Raw genomic sequence first — 20,013 nt, forward strand, 5'->3', positions numbered from 1 at the left:
CCACCACGCAATGGTGTGGCTGTTCTCACATTGGAAAGCACAGCCAGTGGCATCCATGTCTTTGATATGCCTCTGTGATTCTTTGTGAGAAGCAATTCAAATTAAGGACATGAGGTGAGCAGATAATTAAATATCCTAATATGTGGTGTGTTCTGCTAGTCCACCAAATGTGGGAAAGCCTTCATGCTACTGGGTGGTATAAAAATGTAACGAATGAATTCAGTTATAACAATCTGATCCCTCCAAATGGATAGCAGCAGAGATCATTTGAGGATGTAAAACTGATTGGGTCCCTGCAGCTAATATTTCCGTCTTTTGGCACATTTAATCTATGACGAATAAAAGAAGCAAAGGACCAACAAGTTTCCAAGAATGATAGAGAGGAAGAAACACTTTCAATGAGAGTGCATTTTTGTGTGATTTACTGAAAAGTTTCCAGCAAAATCAATGGCTAACAAAGCCCCTACGTCCTTACAATCTACTATTCCTTTGAGCGCATCTCACCCCATGGAAGGATTTGTGCTGATTCTGAAAAAAACCAGTTCCCAGTCACTGGCCAGGGCTATCCATCCATCCATCCATCCATCCATCCATCCATCCATCCATCCATCCATCACAGCTGGCCTCCTGTGACTCAGCAGGTTAATACAGATGGCCAGGAAAGGAGAAAGCGGAGAAGGCAGAAAATCTTTTAAGCCTGCTCACGTTATGAATGTATCAGATGAAAAAATGCAGCAATTTCCTGAGGCCTATGAAAGGCATTAGCATACTCTTCCGAGTGAGCAGAGTCAAGGTATTAAATGACTGCTCAAAGAAACAGGAACCGTGTCAATGAGAACATCTGAAATATTCTGGGAAAGCTGATTTGATCCCACGAGCCCCTTCATCTTCTCAGACACCTTTTCCAGGGAAAGCAACTGATGACTTCTCGAGGTGCACCTGTGATAAGGCTCATTCCTCTCCACAGACAACCTGCAGTGCTCGCTCTGCTTGTTCTCTGAAATGGCGGCCACTGTGGAAAACCAGCCATGCAAGTCCTGCCCAGGAAGTTTTGGGAGTGGGAAGGAACTTTTCCCACTCCTGAATGGCAAGCCAAAAAGAAGAAAATCCAGGACAACATCCGAGATGTGCACAGAACAGGCAACTTGTGCCGGAAATATAATGTAAATGAGCATTCTCCAACCTGGTATCCGGCAGATATTTGGACTTCAACTCTTATCAGCCCTAGTGAGGATGGCCAAAGGTAGGGCTGGGAATTCTAAATGCACTGACTTGGAAGTCCAACTGATCAGTGGGACTTACTTCCAAGTAAACATGCTTTCATTAGAGAGTTCAGATTCAGTCGGCATGTCAGTTGGCAAACAGGAATTTGGCAAAGGGGCTCCCTGCAGTGGCATGTGGTTAAAAGTGGAGTTTTCATTAAACCTCCTAAGCAAGGAATACTTGAAACATTTCCATTATGATTCTGCAGTAGCCACTGCATTGCTATCCAAGTACAAGAAAGGCTGTTTAGGTAGAAGAAGAAGTCTTGATTTATGAAGAACAATACTTAGATTATTATCTTTCCACATCCTAAAGGATACTCACAAACATGCCCCTCTACCATTAATAGGAGGATTCCCAGTCTTCAAAATCTTACAGAAAGACAGACTATGGATTTTCATAAGAACAAGAGTTCATCCCATGTTACCCAAGACTGCTCCTGGTTCAGTTTCTTCCACTTGTGTCCCTTTTATAGCACAAGCTAGCACAATTCCTGCTTCAGCACCATTTTATTCCTAGAACCATCAAACAAGCAAACAAATTAAAAGCATACTATTCATACACATTATGAGGCCTCCTATATATTTCTGTGTCTATCTGAAGATCAACCTATATGTTACCCAGATAACTCGTGTTGGCAAATTATTACCACCTTACCCAGACAGGAGTAGTGTTATTTTCTTTGGTTGTGTCTTACAGTTTGTTTACACTGGCACTGCTAAGTAACATTTACAGTTATAGACAGCTTCCCCATGAACACACCCCATGAATATCCTGTAAACATCAAGGCTGCACTTGAGCGACCCACACAGTGCGAGGCGGACCAAGAGCTGAGAACCCACAGAGGAGAGGAGAAGCAAGGCCAAGAGAGGCATCGAGGGGCACCAGACAGGAATTGCTCGCCTTGGATTAAGCCCCAAGCAATTCAGTTCTTGCATTAATCCAGTTCTCATGCAATGTGGATAAGTTGGATTCAGCTCAGAAGACAGTAGACCTGTTCCTAGAGACACCACTGTAGGTGGAGTTTAGTTGGTCTGTAATAATGTGTAGCTAGTGACCCCAGAAAAGGACACACGGTGTACAAAGATGCACACTTGCCACTGTCATTTACACTGCATGCTTATTCCTTGCAAACACGGACCATGCTGTACATGCAGAAATGTTCAGTGTGATGTTTCTGATAGGAACAACTGAGTTAAGAGTCAGACCGACATGGTTATTAAAATCTTAGCAAGCATAAAGCATAAATTCCTTTACTGCATTTAGCAAGATAATATATGACCCCCCCCCCCCACGCTCTTCTTTCAATGCATAGCGTGAAATGACAATTAAGGATAGCTGGCCTACATTCAGCAGTTCAGATGTGCAAGAGGTGGGAGGTCATGAGAGATAACTGCTTTGGTTACTTCTCTTCCAGCCCTAAAAGCCCTTATTCACAGTTCCTGAGAGAGAAATGCAGTGTCAGAAGTTTTAGATGATCTCATCTTTTCATTAAGAGGTGAAAAATACTTCCAAAATGTTTGGGTGTCCCTCAGTGGTTAACAAGGCACCTCCTGGCACCTTTTCCACCTGAAACCCTGGACAAACTCTGCCAGTCAATGAGCACAATTCTGAGCTGTACTGGCCAGTGGTCCCACTTGATCAAAGACATCTTCCTATGACCTTGCTTGGGTTTTCTTCCCTATCTTAAGCTAGGGCTACGCATCATGTGGCTTTCCTGCTGTTGGGGGACTACATCTCACATCAGCACTAGTCAACAGGGCCAGTGGTGCGAGATGACAGGAGTTACAGTCCAACATCTTCTATTTTTATTGTGATTTTCACCAAAACAGTATCTAAATAAAGCCAAATGCCAACCCTCCCCCTTCACTGAAGTAACAATAGCTTGCATGTCAATAGCCAATATCTTGAGGGCCCTTCTAAGATATGTACATCCATCAACAGCATCTGCACATGCTCAGAAGTCGAGGCGCAAAGCCAAGGTAGCAGTAGACGAACATCAGGAGACTGTGTGAGCTCATCAGCTGCATCCCTCTTCCTAGCATGCTTCAAAACTTTGCTGCACCACTTTAATAAGAGAAGCACCGCCACGTTCAGTATGGGAAGCAGCTTGCTAATGAGAGGCAGTAGCTTTCTGTATAGGATGGCCAAAGGTTATGGGCTATGGAGAAGCGAGAAGCAAAATGAGATGGAAGGGTCACCACCCATGGGGAGTGAGGAAAAGGCTTGGGAGAGATGGGAAAGAGGCTAAGCTTCAGGATTCAAGTATTCAGAACTTGAGGCCAAGGAAAAGAGGTTGGCGGATTACCAGACATTTTGCAACTTGGCAAGAGTTGGCCAAGAGCACACAGAACTTAATTGTACAGCTGCGTTGTTCAGCAGAGATCAGTTTTATGGACTGTAAAATTCAGAGCTGCCTTAGCAGAGATTTGAATCTGGCAAAGTCCATTCGTATCCCACCTGGACAACAGTGAAATAATATTTGGGGCAGTTTTAAATGAGTAAAATGCTACACTTCTATTCTGCAGCTGAATCTATGGCCAGGGTTAAAATGCTACATTTTATATGTATAACGTGGCAAAATTCCATGGGCATTTCAGGCTCTGCACTTCTGCCAGTTTGCCTCTGCACCTGAGCCACCAAATCTAGTTTGTAGAGCAAGCACCGGAGAGAAACGAATGGCCATCTCAACCTGCGTCGGCAAATGAACAAAAAGATTAAGGGAAACCGTCATGAAATGAAAAATAGGAATATGAGAAGAGTAATGCAAAATATTGATATGCAAATTTTAACACATAGGAGACTTCAGGAAAAGTTTCCTCACTATCAGCAATACGACTGTGGAACCAGTTGCCCTGAGAGGTCATGGGCTCTCCCACACTTGAGACATTCAGCAAGACACTGGACAGTCAGCTGGGTGGGATGGTGTGACTTGGCATCCTGCACTAGCAGGGGACTGGAGCCAGTGGTCTTGGCCCCTTCCGACTCTACTATTCCACGATTCTATGAATCCATTAAAATTATGTTAGATGAACAAATGTATTTCAGCCCGTGTGTCTTCTCAGCAGTACCTAACAATGCACAGTCATAGTTCCTCTGATATGTTTAAGCAACAACCCAGAGAAAAAAATTGTTCTCTGATGCTGCTCAGAGTTGCTTCTACAACTTCATTTGGTGGCTTTGTTAAGCCCCTCTCCGGACAGGGACAACCCGCCTTGGGTTGTCCACACTCTGGTAACTTCCAAGCTGGGTTGCTGCGGTGCATGCTGTGTGAGGCTGCTTTGGAAGATGGCTCAGAAGCAGGAGCTTGGGCAAAAGTCAGTGGCAAGATTACAGTGACCAGAAATTCTGGACTTAATATACCAACCTGCATGCTTCTGATCTTGATTCAGGTTGCTGGCTTTGAATTATAAAATCATGTGTGGCTTGGGACAGCTATGAGAGTGCCTCCCCCAGCACGAACCTACTTTACACTGCATTCCTCACCTAAGGTGTCCCTTGACAACAAGGGATAGGGCCTTCTTCTTGGTGGCCCCTCAGTTATGAAATAACCTTTCTGGTAAGGTTCATTTCCTGCTAACACTGTTCTTTTGCGGACTAGGTCTTTTCTCAGATGTTTTGCAGCATATGTGGTCTTTAACCAGGCCCGGAATTTTTGTTGTTTACAATTGTTTTTAGATAGATGTGTGTGTCTATGTGTTGTCTATATGTATATGATTTCTATAACATTTTAAAAAATCTATCTAAACCACAGAGGCAGCTTCAGTTATTAAGTTTAGAAATGCAGTAAATGGAAAAAAGATATATAGAATTTTAGCAGAGGACAGTCCAGAAAACAACATGATTAATAGCTAAAGATAGCTGGTAAGCAGAAACCACTGTTTGTCCCTTTGGATGCAAAGGTACAGCAGAGTTTACAGCCAGTCAGGGAGGGCTTAGCTCAATTCTTATTCCAGGTTTTTCCAAGTACAGCCAAACCAGGTGTGACATCTGAACAGAACCTCAGAAAATTCTAACAGGCCAGGGCAGGAGAACTTCCTGGGCCTGCAGGTACATGCACCATTTTTTCCTGGCCTGGGAGTCTGTCCTCTGTGCCCCCAATTAGTTCCCCCTTTTCCTTGGATTCTCTTTCTTCTGTCCTTCCCCCACTGCAGATTCTAACACCCTTCCATCTCATTTGAGATTTTCTTCCCATGTCATCCGATTCCTCCTCCCCTTTTGTGCAGCCCTGCTCTCCTCTTGCTCACCTTTCCTTTCCTTGGCCACTTGCTTCTTCCGCCACCTCAGCAGCACCTGCCTGTCCTCCTCTCATGTGCTCATGAATGTACCTGCATCATGGCTTCCTTCCCATGGGCCTCCCCCACTGACTGTGGGGGCAGGGAGAAGAGGCAGTAGCAAGAGTGTGGCAGCAAACAGTTAGGAGGAAGGGGAGGGCAAAGGGCCTTTGCAGCCCCACTTCTCCTGTGCTCGGTACGAGTAATATCCATTCTGCAGCCGTAACCCTGTTGGGAATACCAATGTCGCTTTCTCTGCAGGGCAATGCCAAGAGCACAGAACTAGAAGCAGGGGGAAGGGACAACTTTAAAGAGGCACGAGAGGACCAGAAGAGAATTGCATTTCTCAAGAGCCTGATCCGTGAAGCTTTCTGCCCTAAGAAACTGGGAATGGATAGTTCCTTTCCATGTGCACACACTGGAATCGGAATAGCTGTGTTACAGGGAACGTTATCACACCACTAAGGCTTTTCCAATATTTTTATTATTTTAAAAAGTCTGGAGATTTGTAGCCAAATCCTGGAGCACAAATGTCTATTTGAGAGCTTGGGAGAGTCCCTAAGCTACTTCTAACAGGCACCTGAAAATCTCCCTGACAAGAAGATGTCCTTCAATTGCAAGGTCCATAGAAGAAGTCTCCTGCTTTGCACCTGCTTCCTCCATCCGCCTGGGACGTGTGACAGGCCGGGAGGTGTATCAGACGCCATTTCCAGAAATCCAACAGAGGTCAGTCTCTCAATACTCCTGCAAAGCCGACGGTGAACGGTTCTTGCCATGATGTTGGACAGACGCTGTGCAAGAGTTATTGCTGCATTCGGGCCAGCTTCTAATGCTCTGTGATCCTCTGCCGGCAAACGATCGGCTTCCCGTTTGTATGCTGAAGGCTCCCTTGCCCAGACCTCTCTAAAGGCTTTCCGACCGAGACAGTGGCCACCCAGAAAAACAACCGTACCCCAAATGCTCTTTCTTCTACCACTACATCGCAAACATCACCAGTTTCACAAGGATCACACCAGAACCCCCTTCCCTCATCGTGGTCACTCACGAGAGGCAACCCACCCCCAAAGACAATTCGCAAGAAGAGATGCTTCTTCTGCCCAGAGCAATGACCTCAGCACAGTTCAGCCTGCCCCTCCATGCCCTGGAGAACCCCCTTGTGACTCTTGCCAACACTCGCCCTCAGTGGTGCTTGGCATTAGCTACCAAACTGCATGCCTGCAGTAGGTAGCCCACTGCCAATCAGATTCAGCTTGGATTTTGCAGCGATAGCCACTCTAGAGCCAGAAATGCACTGCAAAAAGAAAAAAGAGAAAGATCAGACTTAATGTCAATGCTGCCTGCAGATTACAAACTGATTTACATTGACTTCATGAGCTTTCCACCTTTTGAGAATTTCTAGCGATGATAACAACCAGAGGCTAAAAAATGCAGCAGAGCCACATTATGCAGGCCAGTAGCCACTGGCGTGCAGGACACAGAGAGGGAAGGGGAAAGCCTTGGATCCAGCTTAAGCCTAGCTGTTGTGTTTGTCAACCGTTCAGTCCTATGCAACACCAATGGGGCTCGATGGGCTCCCAGTACCGCATGGCAGGCAAGGATTCACAAACTGCATCTCTTATTGCTAACAAGTCCAAATTTGTGGTTGTCACTGAGGGTGGAAGCTCGGCCACCATGCTGAGCTTCAGAGACACCTGGAAGTAGCAAGACTTCCTGCTACAGACAGCCTTCAGTGCACAGAGGGATGTTTAGGGGTTCCCCTTCAACTTCCAAGCCTAGAAGAGGGTAGGAACTTGCTCTGCCCTGCCCTGAAGGCAAGCACAATATCAAAGATAAGCTTCTGCACTTCTCTTGCAGTCTCTGGACTCTTGCACAAGGGGGCAGCGTCCCGTTTTTATATGGAGCCAAACAGCCCACCGGCCGCCTGCGAGAATGGGAAAGGGAATCTACAACAGAGGGTAGGTTGCCAGGTCCATGCCTTGCATTGTGTTGGGCTTCAGGTGTGAGCACCTGAGAGGCTGGGATGGCACACAGTACCGGAATCCTTAGCAAGACCAAGTAGGGATGCCAAGCAATACAATGCAGAGTACAGTCCACCGATGCAGGGTGTTGAGTTTTGTCAGGCAGAACATGGACGGTGCTGGTCATGATTTACTAGTCCAGAAATTGGGGGAAAAATCCCCCCTAGTTCTCGCAGGATGCTGAGAAGTGCAGGATCTTGGAATAAAAGGAAGTTACCATCCTGTACCATTTGTCACATAGGTTGCTGCCTGTTTCCCATACAGCCTTCCTGATGTGTTGCACTACAGTCCCTTTGATTCCCAGGCAGGCATAATGGGAGTCACAGTCCAACACATTGGGAAGGCCATTTTGGGGAAGCAGCACCTTTCTGCGGAGTTCCCCACATTTGGCAGAGACCTCTTTGCCCCCCTTTTGCAGAGTGCAGAGCCAGCCGCTCCTTACAGCTCTTCCGGGCTAGGATCTTTCCCAACTTGTTTGCTCTTTTGCACTTAAGGCAGTTCTCGCTCATCAAACCAGTGTCCTGGCCTACTTAAGAGCGGATCTGCTGTCAATGAAGAAAGCCAAGCAAAAAGCAGCTGGGCTTCTAATGGCAGAGGCCCTTGGGTACAGAGCCCTTCACATTCTCAAGATCACAGCTTGTACTTTTCCTCTGGCAGCAATTTGGGCACTCACCCAAATCCCATTGAATCCGATGTTCTGGCCTTCTAGCGGGTGTAATCTACATTTCTTGCATAAGTGATGACATAAAAGAGTTACCAGCTACCGGCACAAGGGGAGAGCGAGGGTGGAGGGTACAGCCATACCAGACCTTACGAGGCATCTTGTGATGGAGCAGGTGGGTCCTGGCTCTCGGGCTCCGGGGGAGGAGCTGGCACCGAGTCTTCTTTCTTCTGTGCAGCCAGGAAATCATGAATTGCCTTCTCTATCTGTGGCCTGAAGATGTGGTTCAGTTTTGGATCCACCACCTGAGAAATAATTCTGTCCACTCCAGCTTCCAGCATCCCTGACCTGGGGAAGAGACAAAAGAGCCATTCAGCTTCTCCAACCCACCCCTCCCTTCCCACCCCCACAGGGAGCTCTCCAGAGCCATGTCAGCTGCAATTAGCATTAACGCAATGCGAATGACAGCTAGCTCTCTTGGGTAGCTTTGGGCTGGGAAGGTATTCCACCCATCGCAAAGAAAACGGGGAGGCTGTGAACCTACCACCTTGCAGGGCCCCTGAAGACTCTGACAGCAGACATCTGGCCACCCGATCCCTTAAAAGGGAGACAAGGCAAGCGCAGTGGCAGAGCGTTTGTGACACACAAAGCAACAAATAAAATGTGCCTTGGCACAAACAGGGGGAAAAACACGCACATCGGTGGAAGGAACAGAGAGGCGATCTTTTTGGCTGGTACACTCGCAGTGAGAAAGCGGAAAGGCGGCCTTCACCTCAGGACCCGCATCTGCCAGTCTAGACACAGGGGCACGTTGTTTTTACAAGACAAACAAAAACAAACATGAGCGGCACACGACCAAAGCACTCTTTTGGGAACGGAGTGTCAAGGCCCATGATGTGACTTACTGCTCCAAGGCTGCACTGGATCGAGAGAGCGGGGCATCGGCTGTCTGGTGGGGTTAAGTCATGTCTGCAACCAGCCAGGGGAGGTAAACACGGAGACACTGCCCAGCATTTGGGAGACCAGCTGCAAGCAGAACGTGACCCTGCCTGGGCAGAAAACGAGCGGCACACATGGTCTGGAAGCTGTGCGGGCACGGCAGAAGATGAGGCCTGTGGGGCACCTGGGCCCAAGGAGGCTTCAGAAGGGCCAGTCGGAGCTGGCACAAGCTCAGTGGTCAGATCTGCTCCGATGCCCTTCCAACACCCGTAGCTCATGCCCTACGCCGAAATGGCAGCTGCATGCCATGTGAACCAGCGATTTAGTCCTGCCATCATTGCAGGATTCAGCCCCAATCAGGCAGAAGCACCCACAGGGCAGGGGCCTCCTTGCACATTTGAGCGGTGCCAGTGTGCGCACCCACAAGACCACGAAAAGCAAACAAGGGAGAAAAGGAAGGGGATCAGGAGCGCGCGGGTGCCGTCAGCGCTGAGAGCTCCCACAGGGAGCAAGCCGAGAGGTCGGCAAGCTCAGGACAGGTGGGCGCCTGCCCGTCGCTGGCTGCTTGCGGGGAAGCCACTCGCTGCAGCTGATGCACCAAGGCACAAGCCCTCTCAGCATCCCACCTGAATCTGGCTATCTCTTGGAGCAACCCCAATTTAGATTATGAACATGTGAGCACTGGAAGTTGGCATACAAATGTGTCCTGGAGCGTCTTAATGGTAAACTTCTGGCCACCAGCACTCCAAACAGGAAACAGGCTTGACAGTCAGCATGTGCTGCAGCCACTAGGGGGCTAAACCCTACTCGGCTGTGTAAGAAGGTAAGAGCAGCCCTGCAGGATCAGGCCAAAGCTCCCCCTCGTCTTGCATGCTGTCCACACAGCAGCCAGCCAGCCAGCCAGCCACCCGGGGAAATGACAGGTAGGACAGGAGTGCAGGAACACCTTCCTGCCCGTGTTTCCTAATCCTAATCATGTAGGAATAAGCCAGCACATTTGCAGCCCACAGGTATGGACAACACTCCCAGCTGATGCCACACAAGGAAGTTACGGGTGACTATGCAGGGGGCACTTGTCTTCACTGCGCTCATCTGGAGGTTCTGGGATGTGAGGTACGAGATGGTCCTGATGACATCCCAGAGGGACTGCAATTCTCATCCATTTTGTAGGGCCTTGGGCAGTGAAGAGACGGCTACAAGACTCAGAATTTGGGAGAGGGAGTAATATTTTGCTCAATTATGTTGTCATCGGTTTTGATTTGCAAATTTAATGGTATATTTTTTGCCAATCACTTTGAGCACAAGAAAAATCACACACTTCTCTATGAAGACAAATAACTGGAAGAGAGTATGACCCGTCTGAACCTAGAAGCGTTCTCCTCCTCAGGCATCCAAGTTGCCCGACCCACTCGTCCCCTCTGGCTGCTCTCGGTTTAGCTGCCATGTAAGGGGAAGCTATGCAATGGCCCGCGCCCTGTCCAGAGGGCAGGCCCCGGAAGGTGGTGCTGGCAGACTGCCGCTTGACCCCCACAAGGCTCTACCTTATCCCTCATGCTGATTTAATGCCTACATGCAAGCACTGGGGGGAAATGATCAAGGAACACAGGGGCTGGTGTCACCAATAAGCAGGTGGCACCCACCTCTCTTGCTGAAGAGGCTGCAGAAGTCCTGCATCATGGCTTGGACAGTCTGGAATTGCTGCTAATCAGTAGAAAGCTAACTTAAGGCTCAGCTAGTCTGGGTGGGGTGCACTTTGCTGCAGAGTCCGGAGGGGGTTCTTGACCCAGCTTTGCTCCGAGATGGGCCAGTGCTTGCTGTGGCCTGGAGTGTCTTTGCGCAGCCTCAGCTAGTGTGCCGCTCTTCTGGGGTGGAGAGAACCATTCTAGCCTTAGTCACATATGCCTTAGTCTCTTGCAGGTTGGATGACTGCAACACGCTCCACACGTTCTGCACTTAAAACGAGCTTGGAAACAGTTCAGCTAGTGAAAGTTGCAGCGGGCAGGGTGCTGGCTGGGATCCATTTCACTGAAGTTGTTACTCCAGCATTGTGAGCTCTGCTGGCTGCCAATCTGGTTGTGAGCTGTCTTCTGTCATGAGAGTCTGCCTGTTCTTTACAGTTGCAAAGACTCACTTTATGACTCTTTGTTTCAGAAACCCTGGGCAGGGGCAGGGCCTTTCTGGTAATGGTACCAAGACTGTAGAATGCCATTTCTCTGGAAGCTCAGTTAGCTGTCTCTCTCATTCAGCCTTTGGGGTAATGAATATGACATTCTTATTTTGCCAGGCTTTCGTACTATTTAACTATACCCTTTGGTGTAAGAGAGGGCTTTTCACAGTGCTGCTCTGTTTTTAAAGTCTTTTGAATTTTATATTTGTAATTTGTACAACCACCAAAGAGCTTTGCTTATTGGGCAATTCAAAAATTCAATAAATATATAAATACTATGTCCACGCAAAAATAGAAAACCACAGGAACCAAAAGCCTTGAAAGTCCAATTAATTTTATAAAATCGGGTACACAGCCAAAGGAGACTGGCCTTCCAACAACATTAGGAATGACCTCTACACATTTGCAAAGAGCACATGCTTGTGCTGAGTGAACTGGATTAGCTGCAGCAGCAGCAGCTCAAGCGACCAAGCACAGAAAACTGGGCCATCACTGCACTCTGCTGGACAAAAAGACCCGCCCCTCCAACATTAAACTCATCACTCCATTGTACATAATGTTGGAAGCGGGTAAAGACAAATAACCCCCAGATGTTTCAAATACACAAAATCCCCTTCCCTCCCTCCAAAAACTGGGTTGCCCACAGCCCTCTGTCAGGTGGCCACAAGTCCATTCTGGCAGCAACACGAGCCCAACGAGGTTTTTCAAATCTCCCATGTGACTAGAATTCCCCGAGGAAGAGCAGGGAAGTGCCAGCCAGCCATCATGTCCACAGCCGCCCTCCGTATTCGTTATAAATGTTTACAGCAGAGAAGCTGCTGAACTTCAGTGAGTCCCCACAAAATGCCGGGAGCCTCTGTGAACAGAGGCCTCCTCCCACTTCCACTATGGCTGAGCAGAGGGATGCAAGGGAGGGAACGGGGACAGCTGGCCTGCCTCCACCCACAATTCTAGTTGTGCAGGCAAACAGAGCAAGTAAACAGGGCTGCCGTGGGGATCAGCAATTGGACCGGAAGGCACTCTTCAGTCAGCGGCAGGCCACAACCCACCAGGAATCTTGCTTACACCAACACCCTCAAAATGTATGGGTGCGTGCTGTGCAGACCTATAATTTACCCCAAAGGGTTCCCAAATGATTCATTCCGGCCACCTTAATGCCAGCAGCTTCCACTTACTGAATCACACTCTGCCTGAGGCCATTCCGCAGCTGGTTTTTGTTCATTGTCGGGTTCCATTCCTGCTTATCCAGGTGGGTAGACACAAAGTTGTCCACTTTCTGCCTCAAATTCTGGTAGGCTGGCTAAACAAAATAGCCCAATTAATACAGGACTGAAGGGTTTCTGGCAAGAAAAACAAAATCAACAACCCCCATCCCCATGACATCTCCCTGAAATGTAGCTTTCTGCCCTACCATTAGACCTTGGATAAGGTTTGCTTCATTTTCACTGAGAACTGTTTGAACAGATAAGGGTAAACTACATGCCACAGAAATATGCAAGCATACTGCAATTGGAAAATCTGAGCCAATGCTTTACAGCCACTACACCAAAGACTTATGCCTGAAGAATATGCTTTTGATAGCATGCAAACCCCGTTCCGGCAGGAATTTCAGCGAAGGCAAGCTTCCCCAGTGATTCTGACGGATACAACTGGATCTTGTATGCTGAACTGAAGCACAGGCAGGAAAAGGACAGCAGGGTGCCATAACTCCAAAGAGTGTACCAGACTATTTCAGCCTCGGAGTGGCACATGACTGGGTGTGGTTGCCGGAAAAGATTTAAGGCACAATACTACTGTAAGGATCTTTAAGCCCCCGGGCTTGGCGGTTTACACTCTCCTCATGCAGGGTGAGAGGAGAGGTGGAGGCCAGCTTTTCTCTCCTCTACTGCCACCTTGTATTTTTGCTTGACAGGCTTTTTTGCCCATCTAAAGAGATGGAGAGGGAAAGACTGGGGAAGCATCAGGACAGTAACTTGTCTTCTTATCCCTGCCCACGGGAACAGCCCCTTTCCTAACTCTGGAGATCAGCCAGCACAGTTCTTTCTATGATGGGTACAAGGGAGCGGGTGGTACAAGGGGGTGGAGTTCCAATTCCCAGTTTCTGGGTTAGAGCACTATCTCCAGTCCCAGATCTAGGAATCCAAAATCGTCCTATAACCCTTAGACCTTGTCTAGGGGTCACAGGATCCCTTCCTCTGGGTGCAATCCTATGCATATTGAGAGAGAGAAAAGTCCTAGATTGCCAGCATGGCCAAAGCAGCCATGCTGAGAAAATGCTGGAAGTTTCAAGGTTTTTTTTCTGTCTAAATAGGCATAGGATTGTGCTTTTAGAGCAAGAAGAAAGCAAATGGCTTCAATTCTATAAGGCAGTGGTTTTCAGAGGTCTAAATATCAAGGAAATATTACATGAAGAGGTGGAAATCCAGTGTTCTTCCAGAAATGGTTGAACTTCAACTCCTATCAGCTACAGCCAGCACAAATTAATTTAGGAATGGTGTGAGTTGAGATCTAACGACACCCAGAAGTCCATGGCTTCCCACCTCTGCTTAATGTCTGACTTACATAGCATAGTAAGTGATTGACTGGTTTTATCAAAGGATGGCAACAGGGTTTCTCTAGGGTTTCTTTCTTGAAGAGAAAGAAGTCCCTAACCAGTTCTTTTCTTTTTATCAATACTTGCAAGTTACCTCCAAAGAACATGTGCAAGCTCTAATACACACAAAGATCAAATTAATTTTGGACACCTTCTAATGTTTTCTTGCCTAAAATCAAAAGAATACTGACAGCTCCTGATGAAAAGCTGTGTGTGTTTGTGGGGCGAATTATAAATTAAAAGCAGGAGACGATTGACAAATTAAAATTATAGGCTCTCCTTGTTGAAAGAGATTTTTACAATGCAATCCTATGCAAGTCTACCCAAAAGTAAGTTATACTGAGTTCTATGGAACTGCCTCAAAAGATGGCAGCCTTAGCTGTTCACTGTTGTTCCAAGGAAAATATCTATATTCTAGAAATGACGGCATATAAAAGTATTGAAATATACACAGCTGGTATTAGAGATATAAAGGTGGCCAACAGAACTATCTTATACCAGGGACATCAAGAGAAATAACTGTCATGCACCCTAACTTTCTTTAGTGAAAAGAAACCACTGAAACCTAGGACTGTTCTGTTAGACTATTTTAAAACTTATGTTCAAACTAGATATATATATTAAGTAATAAAGATGTCATCTCCTGGCAAAATATTTAAGCTGACTTTGCCATCACTAGAGTTCTGGAAACACAGACGATAAAATATTATTTACAGCAGTATCAGGACACATAGTGCTTCATGGAATAGAAGAATTGCCTATCTCAAGAAAATGACAATCAAAAATGCAATACAGGAGCAATGGAGGTAGAGGGAGGGGAGCTGAAGGCAGGGATAAATGGCCTCAGCCTGCTGATGTTCCCGTGAAACATGCTCAGGCTAAACGTAACCACAGGTTTCAAGGACAAGGTAGTTTTTGAGGACAAACTGAATGAAATAGAAATATGGCATCACACACATGCTCTGGGAGGCAGTTCCAAGCACAGAAAGTAGCAAGAGAGAAAGGGAAGCAGGTTTTGCAGGGACAGGATGGAACTGGAAGAGCTAAGTTCAAAGATGGAGATATATCAAGATTTAAGAGCAAGCAAAGCTATGGAGGGCTTGTATGGTCAAAAACAGGGAGGTTATGCAAGATCTGGAAGTGAGCAGGAAGCTAGCATAGGGATTTAATGAGAAAGTTGTCCTACTGAATAAACTGCCTTTGATAAATGCTTTTGGGAATGTCTATTTAGACCCAGTCGGAGGCCTTTGGAACCAAGGTCTCCTGTATTACTAGTTATTTTAATAAGATGACAGCAAAAGATAATGGCACATTCAGATGCAGTATAGGAAGCTGCCTTATACAAAGACAAACCAGTGGTCCTTCTAGTTCAGTATTGTTAACACTGACTAGCAGTGCCTCTGTTTCATGTAGCTCTATTTTTGCAGCTCTATTGGAGTTACTAGGGAATTAAGTCTTGGTCCTTCTGCATACAAACCAATAGCTCTGCCACTGAACTACAGCCCTTCCCCAGTGATAAGTCCAGTAGGTTTTCTGGACTGAGAACCAAGCTCATGCCTGCATATATCCACCTCCCATGTGACTGGCCACAAAGATATGGTGTATTAAACCATTGCCCCCTATCTCATAATCAGGAAAGTGTGTGTAAGTGCTGTTTGTAAATCAGAATTATTAGACTCCCAGTGAGCCAAAAATGAACTGTACATTGAATAAGGTTATTACAGCTCTAATCCACTGGTTGCTACACACTGCTTAGCACTAAGGGAAACTAAGGCCATGCTTCAGCATGTTGAAAGGCTTCCCTGGATTTCCTAGGGAGGAAGCTAAAAACTTCGAGATCAAGTCCTTGAACAAAGTTGTGATGGATCGACCATCTAAGGATAATGATGTTAGGCAAAGCTCCCAGTCACTCTTTGCTAAGTCGACAAGCCGTAGTTACGCATTATATGTTTATAGGCAATGGGTGGGGAATCTGTAGCTTGAGACTTAACTTCACAAGGGTAAAGGGAGCCCAAAAGGTGACAAAGAGGGCAGGAGGGAAAAATATAGTCAGAGAGGGAAGCTAAGCAATCAGATAGAAGATGTGTGCTCACAGAGTGAGAGCAGTGGACGCGTCTGTTAAACAATCAGTTCAGACTTTAGCAAAAATTGGAAAAGTGCGGAAAAGGCTGCTACAAAGAATTAAAGATGCGAATGCTCTGTGAGAGTATGCCTGGGCATCAGGGAGATTCCATACCTATGTGTTTTCATTACCTTGGAATGTATGATGGATTGCACAAGAAAAGTAATTCCTAAAATTTAACATGCCCCATCTCCTATTCCTTTAAACAAAATTAAATGGGCTGTATTAGCTGCATACCTATTCCTGACTGCGGTGAAATTTACCTGCAAGAAAACATGCAGATGATGGAGTGGTTTGGTTCTTGTGAAAGAGGGAGGGAACAGATCGTTTTGCATGGGATGTAGGGCACCACAAAAGCAAACACATATTCAGATCTAAAATACAGGCGGGGCAGGCTTCCTCAGCCTGATGCCCATCAAATGAGCTGGATCGCAGCTTTCACCGTTCTTGGCTTGAAACTCCCAGGCCAACAGCACCGAGAGGCACCAGGCTGGGGAAGGCGGTAACGGGAGATGCGGGTAGGCTGCGAGCCGGTCCGTCGCGGCCTGTGTGAGCGCCTGCTCAAGACCCTACAGGATCAAGCTCTCTCCAGGATGGATGGCAGGCCTCGGGTGGCACAGGCGGAGAGAGGCGCTACCTTGGTGTCGACGTCGGCCAGGCAGTCTCTGCGGAAGGCGTCGAAGAGGCCGCGGCTCTTGAGCTGCCCCACGATCAGCCCGATGAGTTGCGCGTCGCCAGGGGGCAACGATGCTGGGTCGGTCCCGCCGGACCCCGCGGAGCTCCCGCCGGCTCCGCCCGTACCTGACGATGTCCCGCCCGGCTCCGCCATGGCCCCGGTGGGCACCTCGCAGGGCCGCGCGACGGGCCACCAGAACCGTGCCGCCGCTTCCTCTCCCGCCGGATGATCTTGCGGTGGCGGCGCCCGTTCTCAACAGTAGCGGGGCAGCAAGGGCAGCGGGTGATGATGATCGAGGCGCTGCAGTCGCGCAGCATTTTGCGTCACTCCTCCCCACTGCACACTGGGAAACAGAGGCTTCTGCTGCCCAGTTGAAAGGAACTTTCCTTCCCAGGGTGCTTTATGGCCCGAGCCGCTAGGCCGGCTCCGTTCGGAAGGGGAAGCAGCCGCGAAACCTTCTGGGACTTGTAGGAGGTTTGCCCGTCCGGGTGCGGGTGGGAAGGGTGTTTGCACGCAAGCGCGTGATCAAGGCCGAGAGGGATTTTATCTAACAATGGGACGAGAACCTCGCAGGGAGGTGTTGTTTGTCACGAGGCTTAGGAAAACGGGAAAGCTCCTCCTTTGGGCTGGGACTAAAATGAAATGAAATTAAATGAAATCCCACGACTCTCAGCGTGACCCAGCGAGGTCTGCTGGGAGTTGTAGGACTTTTGTTTGTCGAAATGTACCTAGGACTGCGACCTGGTACAGAGCTGGAACCTGCCCGTGTTTACGGAGCAGTAACCCCACAGTGCCCGCCGTCTGTGGTGGTGTATTCAGAAAAACAAATTTTGCCATCCTGCCCCTCTGCCCGGCCTAAATACATCAATAAACACATCAAAAGATGCCTCAGTGTCTGGTGGTGAAGAACAAACAGCCCACTTCATTTGCTGGTAGCTGCCAAAGTGTAATCTCTGTGTTTTATAGGCTTGCCAGAGTGCCTCCCTAACCCTGTAAGTTCACACATGTAACCTTTCTATTTACTTAACTTGCCCAGCCTGTTTAAGGCAACTTTAAACTAGAAGGCCTGTCAAAGGTATCTAATTAGAGTCAAATGGAAGCTTTTCTTTATGATGCTGTGCCGTGTATCCAATCACTTTCCTATCCATATCAAAGTATCTAATCACCTTCCTGTGTATTGTATTCACTCCCCTTTTGTGTATTCTATATAACCCTAATGGAATTAGCATTGGGTGTTCCTGTCTTGGGCACCCATGGATCCAGGTGTTTGATTGTAAATAAACCTAATTGCCCTAGCAAGAAACTGATCATCTGAGCCTTAATTGCAGGATTTCGGTGTGACAGCGGGCAGTCGCATCTCTTATTTTCCAGTCACCGGAAAATCCCTGTTCCTGTTTTGTCCTGCATTTGTTTGTGGGGTTGCATTGAGTTGTGGAGCTAACACTGGAAAGAGCCACTTGTTAAAAAGCGACAAGAATGAATTGCACTGATCATTCTTCAGAGCTCACCTAGAAATTAAATCCCGGGATGGGTGGGCACTTCTTGCCTCCCGTGTTCATGCATGTAAATGTTTTAACATCAACATGGAGGCTACAGTCTAAAGCCAAATGATAACAAAGAAAGACTTGGTAAAACATCTGGGATAGGCAATCCCTTCAAACCCCTGGATATCCAGATATGTCTTGAAAAGCCTTGGCATAAAGGGTTCTCTTAATTTGACACTGAAAATATGATAAATCTGGTACTAGTTGGGCCACAGTGGGGAGGCTGTTCCATAAGTAGGGGGCTATCTCAGAGAAAACCCTCCTCTTGTTGCCATCCTCGGTGTTCCCCTTGGAGTTGGCACTTAGAAAAAGGTGTCAGAAGTTGAGTGTAGTGTCCAAGTAGATTGCAGTTGGAAGAGGCCAAGGCTTCATAGGTTAAAATCAGCACCTTGAATTGAGACCCGAAGCATCCAGGCAGCCAATGCAAATGGGCCACATGTGCAGATGCAGCCAGGCATGGGCACCCATGCATGAGACGGAGGCTGCGTGTCCTTCCGGGCAGACTTTCCCAAGGGTACCCACATGGGTGTATTCCTAGGAAAGTTTTCTAGCAGGCTTGTTGTTCAGCTGGGGTGGGGGTGCAAGGCAGGTCTTATTGAGAGTCTTTGGGAATGCCAGGGTTAAGATAGGAGAGAAGGGGAGGGTGGGAGTCAGAGCAGGAGACATGGGCTCCTCATTGCGATTGCCCTGATGGTGGAGCACACTGCCTGTGTGCTCCTCAAGTGCAGGCAGCTTTCACGGGGCGGGGGGGACAGACTGCTGGCTCCCCGAGTAGCACAAACAGCCATTTCAAGGTACCACTCCAGTAAAGTTCAGCCTGGGGTGCCAAGCATGCCTTTCTTTCTGGCCGTTACTACTGGGGGCAGCATGCCTGGATGCCCTGCTGCTGGCAAGATCCTGTTGCCACTGAGGGGCACCTGAAAGCTGTGTGCTCACAAGGTAGAAAGGCAGTGTAGGGTAGCCAATCAGAATGCTGCAGCCTGCAACTCAACAGTTGCCAGGCAGATTTGGATTGCGCCAAGCACGGATGGGAATGTCTCCTGCAGCCGCAGCTGCTCCTGCTACAGAATTGTGTGGTGAGAACATGGAAACTTGGGGCTCAGATTACAAAACAATCATAGTAAAGCATGCAAACCTTAGAGCATGCGTTTTTTTTCTGTATGGTTCCTCAGAAACCAGATGTGCCCTGCTTCACCATACTTGCTGGGGTCACATACAACAAGTCATGCTCCTACGTTTCCACTGTTGCTTGTCATTATGTGTGAACCTGCCCAATGTTTTCATTCAGCTGTAGGTGTGCTCAGTCCATCTGCTCTTGGCAAGCTGCAGTAAGTGAGAGGCCTTCCACAAACCTTGTATTCCAATACTTCCTGTTCCCTTACTAGATCCTGAGTCTCTCCGCTTAGTTTCATTACTTAAGACACAGGACCATCATCTTTAAAAGTCTTGCTGTACCAATCAGAGAACAGTTCCTGCTTTCGCCCACCTCAGTTTCATGGTGCTGCCTAAGGCAGGTTGCGTCACCCTGCTGCCCTGAGGCTGCGGAATGTAGGTCTTGAACTGGAAGCTTTAGCAAGGTGTGTGTGGGGTCCCCCCTGCCCCCTCTCAGCCTAAACTATCTCATGGACTGAGAGTAAAATAGGTCAGCTATTCCAAGCAACTTGGAGAAAGCCTTGGACTAACACCAAGGTTGCATTTCTCACCAAGCATGGCTTGTAAATAGACCACAAGAGGGTGCTCTGGCTTTGCAGTTAGG

At 47.8% G+C, this 20,013-nt stretch overlaps 1 protein-coding gene across 4 annotated transcripts; it reads right to left on the minus strand.

The window, feature by feature from the left end:
- Window positions 1-6,003: 6,003 nt before the first annotated feature.
- On the minus strand, window positions 6,004-16,969 carry BOD1 (biorientation of chromosomes in cell division 1). Of its 4 annotated transcripts, none has more exons than XR_006417045.1 (4): window positions 16,675-16,969; window positions 12,498-12,622; window positions 8,229-8,564; window positions 6,004-6,828 (listed from the first exon to the last, which is right to left on the minus strand). XR_006417045.1 is itself a non-coding variant. In XM_044454457.1 (4 exons), exons 1-3 carry the CDS (start codon window positions 16,864-16,866, stop codon window positions 8,366-8,368), a joined length of 516 nt encoding a protein of 171 aa, XP_044310392.1. In that variant the 5' UTR covers window positions 16,867-16,969; the 3' UTR covers window positions 6,004-6,828; window positions 8,360-8,365. The 4 variants fall into 4 exon arrangements, 3 of the variants coding, with proteins under 3 accessions (XP_044310392.1, XP_044310393.1, XP_044310391.1); XM_044454457.1 differs by having other exon boundaries at window positions 8,360-8,564; XM_044454458.1 differs by having other exon boundaries at window positions 8,320-8,564.
- Between the last annotated feature and the right edge of the window lie 3,044 nt (window positions 16,970-20,013).

This window comes from Varanus komodoensis, unplaced genomic scaffold (assembly GCF_004798865.1).
Source record: "Varanus komodoensis strain SLA01 unplaced genomic scaffold, ASM479886v1 scaffold7_3, whole genome shotgun sequence".
In the NCBI taxonomy this organism is placed as follows: domain Eukaryota; kingdom Metazoa; phylum Chordata; class Lepidosauria; order Squamata; family Varanidae; genus Varanus; species Varanus komodoensis.

Bases quoted from the DNA above. Each gene is read 5' to 3' on its own strand.
- BOD1 (XM_044454457.1), bottom strand. From the start codon at position 16,866: ATGGCGGAGCCGGGCGGGACATCGTCAGGTACGGGCGGAGCCGGCGGG. The intron at 12,623-16,674 runs GTAGCGCCTCTC...TATTTTGTTTAG, and splicing joins TGGCCGACGTCGACACCAAG to CCAGCCTACCAGAATTTGAG. The intron at 8,565-12,497 runs GTAAGTGGAAGC...TCTCTTCCCCAG, and splicing joins CTCAGGCAGAGTGTGATTCA to GTCAGGGATGCTGGAAGCTG.